At 41.0% G+C, this 13,134-nt stretch overlaps 1 protein-coding gene and 2 non-coding genes across 4 annotated transcripts; all 3 read right to left on the bottom strand.

The window, feature by feature from the left end:
* Positions 1–316: 316 nt before the first annotated feature.
* On the bottom strand, positions 317–13,068 carry eif4a1a (eukaryotic translation initiation factor 4A1A). Of its 2 annotated transcripts, none has more exons than XM_044340915.1 (11): positions 12,980–13,068; positions 11,552–11,594; positions 11,070–11,202; positions 9,696–9,835; positions 5,347–5,515; positions 3,680–3,789; positions 3,268–3,411; positions 2,940–3,077; positions 2,464–2,553; positions 1,757–1,836; positions 317–1,305 (listed from the first exon to the last, which is right to left on the bottom strand). In XM_044340915.1, the coding sequence occupies exons 1-11, from the start codon at positions 13,000–13,002 to the stop codon at positions 1,161–1,163; spliced, it is 1,215 nt and encodes a 404-aa protein (XP_044196850.1). In that variant the 5' UTR covers positions 13,003–13,068; the 3' UTR covers positions 317–1,160. The 2 variants fall into 2 exon arrangements, with proteins under 2 accessions (XP_044196850.1, XP_044196849.1); XM_044340914.1 differs by lacking the exon at positions 12,980–13,068 and adding an exon at positions 11,903–11,958.
* On the bottom strand, positions 4,429–4,569 carry LOC122974565. Its single transcript, XR_006400417.1, has one exon. It is a non-coding gene; the product is annotated as a small nucleolar RNA SNORD10 (small nucleolar RNA).
* Positions 8,372–8,511, bottom strand: LOC122974564. The gene has a single exon (XR_006400416.1). It is a non-coding gene; the product is annotated as a small nucleolar RNA SNORD10 (small nucleolar RNA).
* Positions 13,069–13,134: the final 66 nt, after the last annotated feature.

Genomic DNA, 13,134 nt, shown 5'->3' on the forward strand with positions numbered 1-13,134 from the left:
CCCTCCCCCAACATTTTGACGAGGTAGGTTACAAAAAGTTACCACCACCTTATCAAAAATCCAATATTTCATTTAAAAATAAAATCTAAAAGAATGTCAGAGATGAAGATCCAACCAGGTCGTCGGGGTCGAGAGGCAAAGTTTCTTTAGAACTCACCGTTGTTTGCCTCCAAACGTCTGCGGCCACCAGTCAGTCTTCAACTGAATGCTAATGAGCAACTGATGGTACAAGTCAAGCAGTATGTACAATAGCATTAAAAAAAAAAAAAAAAAAAAAGAAACAGAAGGATCAAAATGGTAAACAACTCATTCATGATGGATTTTACTATACAGGTCTTTATTGAATATGCCCTGTGTACTCTAACCCCCAAAATCTGTTCTTAACATGATCATGGATGTGTGTTATAGGCTGTGTAAGTACACTGAAAATTGTTTTAACACTGGTTGGTCAAATGCAGCACTTCCTATTTCATTTAGATCATTGTTGACTTGAGTCCAAAACTGCGGTCTTAAGTACTCACATCTATCAGTCACCAGAACTGCAGCAGCTGGTGACATTGCACAGGTGCAAATCACACCCACATTTCACAAAAGCCTCAGTCATCTGTGTTTGCATCGTTCATGTTACTCATTGAGCCAAGTTATTGATTTAATGTTAAGCATTTGCCAACAGATCAAGCCATTGCTAGTATCTTTTTTTGCCTCCCCCCCCCCCTTCCATTATCAACTTTAATGGCTTTTAAATGTGCTTTTGGAAACAAGGTTATGTTTTGCACTCGTGGGAACCAGTTAAAAACTTATTTTATGGTTAAGTCCTTAGTTTGCAAAACATCGATGTGGAAATATCCAAATGAATGCTTCAAATTTTGAAGGCAAGGGATTAGCTGCAGGAGGAATTTAGGTGCCGATATGAAGTAATGAGACTATGGCGAGCAAATAAAGCAGATCAGCAATTCATTCTTCCAATCGAGACGACCAAAAAACTATTTCAGAGGTTAGGAAGGAATGATGGCTGCAGTCTTCCTTTCCTTACAATGTAGAGGGTTAAGTCAGGGTGGAATTTAGCCAAAGGAAGTTCTTAAAATTCAGATCACATAAGAAACAAGGTTTGACTTCTAAAATGTGGGGGGCGGGGGTGGACGAAGGGCGTGTGGATTCTTCTAGATAAGATCGGCCACATTCATGGGCATCTCCTCGATCGTGGTGTTGTAGAACGTCTCAATGTCCCTCAGGGTTCGCTTGTCATCCTCAGTCACCATGTTGATGGCTACTCCCTTTCGGCCAAAACGACCACCCCGACCAATCCTGACAGGACAAAGAATTCAGTTTCACTGGGCAAAGAACATTTAGTGGCTCAGCAGCAAGAGTAATTGGGAAAACTCGTGTTCAGGTGTCATACAGGATGGGAGATAAAGATGTGAAAGCTTCTTATATTTCCTGTCAAACAACTGAGGACAGTTGTATGTGTACATGTCAACATCAAAATTGTAATAATGACATCAACAATGTTTACAAACTTGCATGAACACTAGCATGAAAAACTATTTGAAATGACAGGAATAGGTATTTGAGTAGTTAAGTGGAAGCAGTGTTACATCTGACAAACCAAACACTGAATTTCAGTCACTGTATTTGATGGATTAGTTTGTCATCCAAGTGCTACAGTGTTTTCTTTTAAAAATAATTCCATACAACAGTTTTATTGCTCAAAATAATTTGTAACTTGATTCTTGGCACTCCTCAGTTGTGTTTTTACCTGTGGATGTAGTTTTCCCTGTTGGTCGGCAGGTCGTAGTTGATGACTAGGGACACCTGCTGGACATCAATACCTCTGGCCTGAGGAGGGGATCCCAGCAGCCATTAGTTACACAGCATTAAGTAATTTGACTAATCTCAGTCACCATTTCAGTTCAGTGCACTAGAGCTCAGAAGTAAAGCAATTAAAGATGCAACAGTCCATACACTCCGATAGTATTGTTTGTTGGTCAACATGGGCAAAAGTGATTGTGAACTAATAGACTCAGTGTCTATAGAAATGTGTACATCTTCTTTAAACCTTTTTATAGTAGATTACATGTAGGGGATTTCTGCAAAAGATACGTGCAAAAATATCATCCAGTCAACAGTAAGCCCCCTCTAAAATGTTAATAAAATCATAACATGAAAGGACTAGACTAAGTGTAATCTGCCATTTAGTTGTGAGTCAAGACTTACACCCAGCCACAGTGGAGGGCAGATAAATTTCTCTACCAAGGAACTTTCAGTCCTTCACCAACACTACAGATGGGAGGAGAGGGAACCTTGGACACAGCTGAATCTATAGATGTACATATAAATACTGTACATGATGTGCCTGTGACACTGTCAGCAGCTCGTGTTTTCCAGCATACTCATTAGTCCGCACTCTGTTGATCATCTTGGATCTAGCCAAAAGTTGGTGTAAAAAGCAGTTCCTGTACATACCAGCAGATCAGTGGTGATGAGAACTCGACTGGAGCCAGAGCGGAACTCCCTCATGATCAAGTCTCTCTCCTTCTGGTCCATGTCACCATGCTGAAATATAAAGCAGGACTTAAGTGAAGATAACAGACTGATTTGAATAACTGTTTAGAAGTCAGCGCTACCATGAATCAAATTTGTGCTCACAACAGAGCTGAGTGAGATACTTTGGTTATCCCTGCCAGATTAGGACCCTGTGCCATGGGGAAAAAAAAAAAAAAAAAAAACCCCACTAAGAAGACAAAGGATCAATTTACTCACGTTGTACTTGCCACAAGTACAACGTAAGTTAATCCCTGAAATCTTTGCTAAAACAAAACCCATTATTACAGTTTGTAATTGTTATCCTACTAGTCCACATTGTCTGAGCTGACTTTACTGTACATCCTTCCACTAGTGCAACGCCTTAGTCAGGTATGACAGTGAGTAAAGGATCTTACCAGAGCAGAGACAGTGAAGTCTCTGCCTTGCATCTTCTCAGTGAGCCAGTCCACTTTCCTCCTCGTGTTAATGAAGATGACAGCTTGTGTGATAGTCAGGGTTTCATACAGGTCACACAGCGTGTCCAGCTTCCACTCCTAAGGGAAAATCACCAGGTCAGACACAGCCAGCTCAAGAAAGTTATTATCTGTACACTGCATGTCCTTGCCCTCTACTTTTTCCCCCACAAGTAGCTAATTTACATTGATCATCCTGTATTCAAACTTGTAAAAATTCATCCTCTTGTCTAGTTTGCTGAATCCACTACACTGGAAAATGTTTCTCCACCTCTTTCTCCACATTGATGTAGAACTGGCGAATGCCCTCAAGGGTCAGTTCCTCCTTCTTCACCAGGATTCGGATAGGTTCACGCATGAACTTCTTCGTGACCTCCAAAACATCAGCTGGCATTGTGGCTGAGAGTAGGACAACCTAAAACAGACAAGGGCTGGTTAAAACCTGATCACTCATTTTCAGTTCTTGCATCCCTACATTCATGAGGCATTTTCAAATCACTTAGTGTTGTTAGCTTGATGTTTGCAGCTCATTTGAAATACAAATAAAGCTGCCCCCCGTATACATCCCGTTACAGACAGCACAAAGTGAACCATCTGAAGCTAATTAAAAGTCAGTTTCAAAATCTGTTGAGGTTCCCATGCTGTCAAAAGGCCCCAAACTGGTGCAGTGAATCAACTCCTACCTGTGTGCTGCTTAACAGTTTCTGGAAGATCTCGTAGATCTGGTCCTTGAACCCCCGACTAAGCATCTCGTCAGCCTCGTCCAGCACAAACATTTTGATGTACTTAGAAGCTGCAAAAAAACAAAAAAAAACTTGTTTGTTTTATGTACCCATACTTGTGTTATTTTAAAAAGGCTGGATATGAGAATACAAGGGATGCTAACCAATTAATTGCCATCATCAAAAAAAAAAAAAATACATTCTGAGTAACAGTGTTCTGCAATTTGTTTTGTGATGTAGTTCCAGTTTGCATCACTGGTGGTGACACTTCAGTTAAGAGGTGAGGGTGTGCTGCCTTGCACTGTTCACCGTGCCAGTCTCCAGAGCTGATTAAAGAAAGATTTAGGTCTTTATGAAAACAATGTAGAAGCCTGCAGCTTGGATATGGTATGAATCAAAGTGCTACACATTAAAATCACACTGGAAATTTCAAGCAAGTGGTTGCTGTAGCTCAGGAGGTAGAGCAGGCTGTCCACTAATCGGAAGATCAGCAGTTCGACCATGCATGGTAGCTTGCCGCCATTGGTGTGTGTGTGTGAGAGAATGGGTGAATGTGACTTGCAGTTTAAGAGTGCTTTGAGTGGTGGGAAGATTAGAAAAGGCATCATATAAGTGAAAAGCAAATGGTAAATGGACTGCAAATTAGCTACACAGCTCATGCTAATGTCAAAACTAGCAAATGACACCCTTTCAGAGGTGTGATGGGTGCTGTATTCAGAAGTAGTGATGTATGATCATGCCTCTGCATCCCTGCTGTCCTGAGGACTCCAGCCAGCAGAACGCCAACCAGAATAACAAAACCACCAGGGGTTTACAGAGTCAGCTGACACGCATGGGTTTCATCATTATACAGCAGTTCTTTCTGAATGTTTGTAGCTCACAATCTGAAGTGCACCAAGCTGGAAGGCTGGATATCATGTTCAGTTGAGTAAAATTGCAGCAAGCAACTGCCTAAATTTGGACAAAATCCTCTAGAGATATGCAATTCTATATTGCAACTTTAATTTATATTGTGACAGTCAATATTGTGGAAATTCAATTATAGAGAATTGGAATTATAATAACCTAATTTGTATACACTAATCATTTCTGCTCTCAAATATTTGTTTTGCATGACACACCTGCTTTCAGGCTGTCTCTTACTCCCATGCCAGCCAAACAAATCTCACACCAAATAAGACGTGTTCTGTTTGTTGCCCACAACCACCTGTATGTAGGACTCTATTAGGGACAGAATCCAAACAAACAGTTGCAGGCAACAAATAGATCAGTACTGACGTTTTTCCAAAACATCAGAATTAGCCGACATGTGAACACAACATACATGGTGTTGTGTTTTTGCAATTAGAAAAATCTGTATGCCCTGCAACAAAGTAAAACACACCCCACCCAGTGGTATTTACACTGGGTGGGGGGGGCCTGACGTTTGTCGAGTGTGCAGAGGCAAACTATAACCTTGATACAGGTACTGTGCATTTTTCAGTAAGAAGTGACTGATTTTAAATCTGAAGCAGGAATTGTTAAAAATTGTGCAAGTTATTATTCCCCTAAACCCTCCATATTCAATTGAGAAACTTTCAGTAACATAAAGCAACTCAGATTTGTCACAATTCTGCAGGATGACTTACAGAGGTTTTTGCGAGTTAACATGTCAAAGACACGGCCGGGGGTTCCCACCACAATGTGAGGGGCTTCAGCCTGCAGCTTCTGGACTTCACTGCGGATGCTGGTCCCTCCAATACAGGCATAGCAACTGGCTCCCATGTAGTCACCCAGGGCCAGTATCACCTTCTGGATCTGGAGAAGAAAAAAAAAAGGCAAAGAAACAATATCACTTGTTGATTCATGTGTTAGGCCATGAAAGCAGTAAACATTCATCAATGCATGTCATAGGTTGTTGGAATGCCGTTTAGCCAACTCACAAATTCAGAAACAACATTTACACAACTTTCTCTACTGTACAGCTGCTAGCTCAGACTGGCTTCCTACCGCAGTTTCTTGTAGCTTCTAGGAACGCTCATTTTGTTTTCCGTTTGAACACTGTATCCCTGTATGAGACACAGACGGCTGTTACTGTTAACAAGGACCAAAAAACCCACCACTGGCTCCTGCTCCCGTTTATGTTTAAAAAAAAAAAAAAAAAAAACCCCTCTGTGCTGAAGCTAGCATGCAGACTGGAGCTGCTTTCATGAGACAGACAAATGAATCAGAGCTCAGAGGATCACATATGGCATTAACTGACATGTGCAGCATCAAACAACAATGGTCAGACTTAAGATGAAGTAAGAAGCTAAAAAAAAGCTTTTCAGTGAAGCTTAAGTTTGTTAAACTGACATAATTTTAACTGTCCAGTTTATCTGCTACTGCTGCTTTACCTTATGGTAATGTAGCTTGATAGTTTGGATAGCTTGACTGCTGATATATTCCCACTGTGTGTTTGTCCACAATTACTGTAGTTATCATAAAGCTTAAGTTCTGTTTCATGCTCACTCAGACTTTAAAGGACGGCTTTTTTACATCTTCAGAGTGAGTAAAGGAATCGGGAGAGAACAGACAGAAGCAAGGAAGAATCGCAGGATGTAACGTTAATGGTGTTGAAAGAACAACAAGGAGAAAGTAAAGAACTGATTCAAAAAGAAGGTGCAACTGATTCAAGATTTAAATAAACAGTTTAAGGATGAAAGAGAAACACAAAGGCAGCCCAGGTGTCAGGTGATGGAGAGACATGCACAAATTCAAAGCAGGAGGCAGAAAAACTGGCAAGGTCTGACTTACACCTGTATCTAGATGAATTACTGTTCTGTAAATATTTTTAAAAGCACAATCTGTTATCCAAATGTAAACTAAAGGGCATCCTAACAAGTCAAAGTACAAGATTAAACCCTGCTATAAAAGCACAGATCTTTGAACACAAGTACTAAAACTACAAAACAATTCTATTAACATGTTTTCTTCAGCTGTTAAAAACGTTAGCCTCAGTAACCATTGTAAACAGCACTATGAGATAGTTTCAGTTAATAGGAAACAAAATGCTGATTCATCATCCATCTGACTGATTCAATCTCTGATTGCAATCATACCAGGAATGAAAAACTTCACATAATGAGTGAAGCTGCAATAAGTGCGGTAAAACGATCCGTCCATTTGTTAGAAGCTCTGGTTTAAAACCAGAGTGGAAATGGAAGCCTGAAGCCAAAGTTATTCTACTGACCAGGGCTGTTGCGGTGAAGGAATTTCCCCTGTAGTGGTTCAGGGTGGTACAACAGTGTGGTATCTGGTCTATGCGATATTAGCGCCTTTTGAGATCAATCAAGGTATGTTCGTCAGGTACTGATGCTCCATTAGGCTGACACATAATCAGACTAACACGGAAAACAACTTTAAATTTGTGGTGTGGCAGATCGTATGCAGGGTTTCCACCAGTGTATTGACACCCCTGCTGGGCCTAAGCATTGGGGATTTAAAAAAGATAAAATTAAGATGTAAAAACATGTTATACAAGTAGTGTAAGGAATGTGTACGCTCAGTGCGTAGGGAGTGTGCAATCGAGAGAGCAAGCGTGTGTACAGTGACAGTGAGGCTGCACCTACCAGAGAAACCCCGCCTACCATCCAAGAGCAGGCTGAGCAGGCAGAGAGCGAGTGAGTTTCTGCCGAAAACAAGCACCGAGACCGAGGAAGACATGAGAGCAGCTGCTCACCAATAGCTAGCATTATGTGTAATTACAACACAAAGCAGGACTCTGCTGCAGCAGACGGCTACAGAGCAGACACTTGCTATGATTGTAGCATCCGTCATCCGACTAAGTATTGATAACATGCTTTATTATTTTACAAATGAGTTTGTTTTTTGATGAACGTGGGAGCTGATATGCGAAATTAAATGGGTTTTAGTTCTATAAAAACAAGCAAAACAACGGTGGGGGCATTTAGCGAGTAATCAGTATATGCTCAAACACAGTGTAATACTGGGAACACCTTTACACACGGCAACATGCTTTGCTCAGCACCAACCCCGTTAGCTCACCCCGAGCCTGGCTCTGTTATGGGGGCTGGGCGCCAGGTTAGCTGGCACTCAGTGTGCAGCGGGCAGGATCCTCTGGAGCCACCAGACTGGACGAGCTGCTGAACATTCAATACACACACATTTAAGTGTAAACCATGAAGGCCTAGCCTCAAAAAAAAAAAAAAAAAAAAACCCATGAGAATGGGGTTAGGGCGGTTGCTTGTCACCCACCGTGGATGGCTTGTCTACAGCACAGTATTGCAATGTTGCAATTATTGCGATGGCCCTACTACTGTCCAATAAAATTTTTTTTTTTTTTTTTTTTTTTACTTGTCACTTTATTGAAAAGTCAGGATCCTGTAGGAATGATGACTGAATTCCAGTGATCCAATTGGTCAGTGGTCAGTCTGTTGATAGATTTTGATCCAATCCTCCAAAATTCACTTACTCCAGAGCAGACAGCATGAAGTGGGAGACTTACATACATTGTATTGTGTGTAAAAACTGCTTTGTCTGCTCAAGATTAGCTTATTTCTGTCTGCTGTTCTCTAGCCTCAGCCCCCCCCCCCCCCCCCCCCCTCCCCCTCCCCCCCCCAGGCAAGTATCAAAACTAGCTAATGATTCCCTTTCAGAGGTGTGATGGGTGCTGTATTCAGAAGTAGTGATGTATGATCATGCCTCTGCATCCCTGCTGTCCTGAGGACTCCAGCCAGCAGAACGCCAACCAGAGCAACAAAAACACCAGGGTTTACAGAGTCAGCTGACACGCATGGGTTTCATCATTATACAGCAGTTCTTTCTGATTGTCTGTAGCTGGCACCATAAGTTAGTATTACGTGTTCAGATGTTAGTCTGTTCCTGCTGCTGTGAAACATGCTGACCATCTGAAGTGCACCAAACTGGAAGGCTGGTTTGATTCATGGTGACAAACTTCACATTTTACAAGTTGGTCTTTCCACCTCCCCACACACACACGTTTGGTCAAATACATTAAAGCAGTTTTGCCTAAGGCAAAAAAAAAAAAAGAAAAAAAACGAACATATGCATTGGAATACTGCAGATACTTGATGGACAAAAGTCTGAGGTGTACATCTTAATTTTGTAACTGCAGCCTACAGTGTCAAATTACTACATTTGAAATTTGTTGGGCTGAAACAGTGTTTTCGTCTGTACATAGAAGTCCAACAGATTGCTGCACCTCAGGCTTAACCAGTGATCTGATCAAACACTAAAAACCAACTGGACCAGGGCACTGTTTCCCACAAGCATAATGAGTGAAGACAAGCTTACAAATGATTGTAGATTAGTGAGCAACTCCTACCCAGCCGTAGGAGGCCCAGGGCATCTTAGAAGCTCTGCATATTGCAGAAGGAACCAAAAACTGTTTAACTGTTTTGTTTCTGTTTCCCTTTTCATGAACACTGATATTTAAGTGAGATTTGAAGTAAAATTAGTGACAATGTTTAAATTACAAAGAAAAAAACAAATTAATCTATGGCCTTATCCATCCATCTTGTCTTTCTACTACTACTGTATTTGTATATGCATATCGTTACTGTTTTGTTACCTGCCTTGAGACTACGGATATAAATTAGCATTCTAGCCAACTCCGGCATCTTGTATTTTATACTTCTGTTCATTAATGTGCTCTGTACCTATCAAATAAAATAAATTAACTGATCATGTTCTATGAAAAATCCAGTTATGTGATTGGCTGTACCGACATGAGTTAAAGCAGGGAAGAGACTTGGCCTCTTACTTGCCATGTTTGTAACCATGATCTACAGAACTATAGAACTACTGAGAGTGTTACATGATAACCCAGCTCTAAAATTGATTACCAGCTACCTAAAGCATTAACCTGCTAGAACACTGAGTGCAATACTTATGTTTTTAAGATGTGTTTGGATTTAAAAAAAAAAAAAAAAAAAAAAGAAGAGAAGAAATATGGTTTCCGTGCAAGAGAGTCTACCTGCTGAGCCAGCTCCCTGGTGGGGGCCAGAACCAGAGCCTGGGTGCCTTTCAACTCCACATCAATCTGCTGGAGGATGGAAATGGCAAAGGTGGCAGTCTTCCCAGTGCCAGACTGGGCCTGAGCAATCACATCATAACCTAAAGAACAAAACACAGAATAACTTACTGGAAATATTTTGTCAGAGAGATCAGTGTCTTGGTCTGATACCCGACTTGATCCAATTGCTAGGGTGGTGATGCTTCAGTGATTTCCTCAGATCAGAATATTTTTAAAACAAGTAGCTGACAGCACCAGTTGGCCCTGATAAGTTGTTTTTTTTTTTTTTTTAAATGGCTAGTAGAATAAATTGTACCAGTAACAAAGTAGACACTGACAAGTATGTGCATACTAACTACAATAATTTTAAGGTATGACAGCAGATCACAATGAGTAAGGAGGTTTGGCAATGGATTTAATTAAAACAGCAGTGTAATTAAATTGTCAAGATTAAGTTACTAAAAGTAACAAGGATAGCTCATTCAGTTCAAGTATTTGCTGTAAGTATCCATGCATCTCAAGTTTTGGTTTGTGTGGATTTATTGTTTGGCCACATACAATAATATGAGCACCCCATGAAATAAGTTACACCAATTGCAGGTGTGATGTTTTAATTTATCCAGTAGGAGGCAGTAATACACTTTAAAGCTGGTTTGCCAACCACAAACTCCATTTAAAGTCCCATTCAAACAGCTCAAAATTACTTTTTAACAAGTAATTTCCTTGTCAACACTTGCTGCTTATTTTCTCAGCCATAATGAGACTTACAGCTCAGGTGACATATTTCATTGCTACTTGCTTGATTGTTTTGTATGTTTGAAGGGGCCATTTTATAATCATTTGTCAAGATGCAACTGACTGGCACCCCCCCTTCATTTAAAAAGGGTCAAACCCACTACAAAGTGACATGAAGATGTGATTTGATGGCACGGATTGCAAAATGGAGGGAGTAAATAGCAAGGGGAGAAGAGGCAGGCCAGAGGACACAAACACAAAGTGTCCAAGCTGAAACAAAGCAGAAACTCTGTACAGTGTATGTAAAACCGAACTAGCCTACCACAATAGCACCATGTCAAATGCTTAATCATCTCAGCAGAAAGTATCCAGTCCACAGTGTGGACACTACACGAGGCATTAGCATCACAACGATGACTATTGGTAGAATACTTCACATAATATAAAATTATCAATGGCTGCAGCCCTATACACATGTACCCCACTGTTTTCAGTGAGGAAAACAGCTACAATGATTGAGTCTCTAGGCATGTGTAGAGGCATATGCACACACACAAAGAAAGCTGTCAGAATGCTTTACTGAAGGTGCACCTTACTTACCCTTGATACAAGGGATAATGGCTCTCTGCTGTATAGCGGAAGGCTTCTCAAAACCATAGGCGTAAATTCCCCTGAGCAGAGCCTCGCGCAGGTTCATCTCATCAAAACTGTCCACGATCTGGTTCCAGTTGCTCTGTAGGAGGTGGGCCCAAATGAGGAGCAACATGGCAGAAGAAATTAAGACACTCATGGCATATTGCCTCACCACATTAGACTGGCTAAATGGCCTATTAATTTAAATACATTTATTTTTCCCTTAATATCAGTTCCATGGCTAGCACCAGTGTGTCAGCATCAAATTTGAGTCTGAGCTAAGCATTCATTTCTCTAAAGAAAGGTACTCTGCTATGTTTGAAGCGTTTCCACAAGCTTACAATAAACAATAAAGTATTCCATCCTCTACACAATAATAAAGAATTGATTGAAATTCACTATACTGTAAAGGTTTTCTATGTGAATTACTGCAGCAAGTTGGGACTCACCTCAATGATCCCATCTGGCTCCATGCCCTCTGGGCCATTGTCTCTGAGAATGACAAAACAAGGCATTGGTATTATTCCTTGGAGATTTCCTCCGCACCATATGACAGTTTAAAATTCATAGCCAAAAAAAATAATTCAAAAGCCATTTTGCGTCAACTTTTGCAGCTTTGCTTGGAGGGATATTCCTTTTCCAGCCCCTTTGTGTCTTCACTCTTCTTGTCAATATCTTTCTTATCAGACGCCTGCATTTTTTAATTAGCAATTTTCGATTTTATGCCACCTCCTAAACACGACGAACAGTAATTGTTGGCCTCCTCTATACGCGTTAGAAAAATCAATTCGTCTTTTTACCCTGGTACTTCTAGGCAAACGCCTTTTCGGAAGTCCGCCATTTCTACATCTTAGATTCAAGATGGTCGTTTCTCCAGTCAGGGCTGAAACAATCTAAAGTGAGTCTGTGGAAATAGTGCCCACAACTAATCACATCGATTTAAGTCGAACAGTCTACAAAATGCTACTTATTTTTTTAGTCTAACTTATCAAATTAAGAATGGGGTTTAAGACGTTACTCCGATGCAAATGCGAGATAGTAAGAATAAAGAAAAAGCTTAGCTAGTTGAAGCCGCGGCCCGCTACAGTCACTGCCAACAGGCCTCGGTCGTCTTTATGCGGCCTTTTATCACACTTGTCAAGTCAGCGAAACCTATTAACTCCTTTATACCGACACTAACCAGGCGTTTGTTTCACGAAGGCAGGGTATGCTTTCACCTACGGCAATGTTAGGGGAAAAGCTTCCAGCAACAGCATTTAGCGGCCTACGCTACCGGCATTGTCCAAACCGCTGGTTAGCACCAGCACGACCATGTGCGCCCATCCTACAAATAGAACAAATACTTTTAAATATGCACCGCAAACTCCAAAGTCCACCCCCATCCACCGTAAGACAAGCCGGAAATGTTACATTTAAATATACTCAGATGTAATATTACACTACAAACGACAGAATCATTGAAACAAGTAGAATTTAGGAAGGCCTAGTCCAGGCTCATTCACGTGCTACCCAAGGCGCCGGTTGCCATCTACTTTGTTTCAGCTATGTTCAGGACCTACGGCGATCGGCATCGTTCCTATTTCCTACAAACACGTTTGTGTACTATAAATTCAGGAGGCAAAATACACGTTTATAACTTAAAATAACAAAACCTTACATCTGAGCTCAACGTAATGGTTTACAAAACCGGTAAGGTTTGTGTGAGACCGGGTATCGGTGGGCCTTCACGTTACTCGAGCACAGAAACACCAGGATGCTCCGCTCAATGTCTACATTGCCAGGAGTAATCAATAACCAAGACAAACATACCGACGTTAACTTGTAAATCCATTTTTTAACACAGAAAATGATCATATCAGCATTAATGTTCTCCTTACCTATTATCATATTCAGCCGACATTATTACAAAGAAAGAAACTGCGGCAGAAATGTCTTATATACGTTGACACACACAAAGAGGCTTTCTCATTGCAACAGAACGCCGTCATTTAGCTGTAATCCCGCCCAACGTTACTTGTGATTGGTCAATCTG

The sequence above is a fragment of the Thunnus albacares genome, chromosome 22 (genome assembly GCF_914725855.1).
Source record: "Thunnus albacares chromosome 22, fThuAlb1.1, whole genome shotgun sequence".
NCBI lineage: Eukaryota > Metazoa > Chordata > Actinopteri > Scombriformes > Scombridae > Thunnus > Thunnus albacares.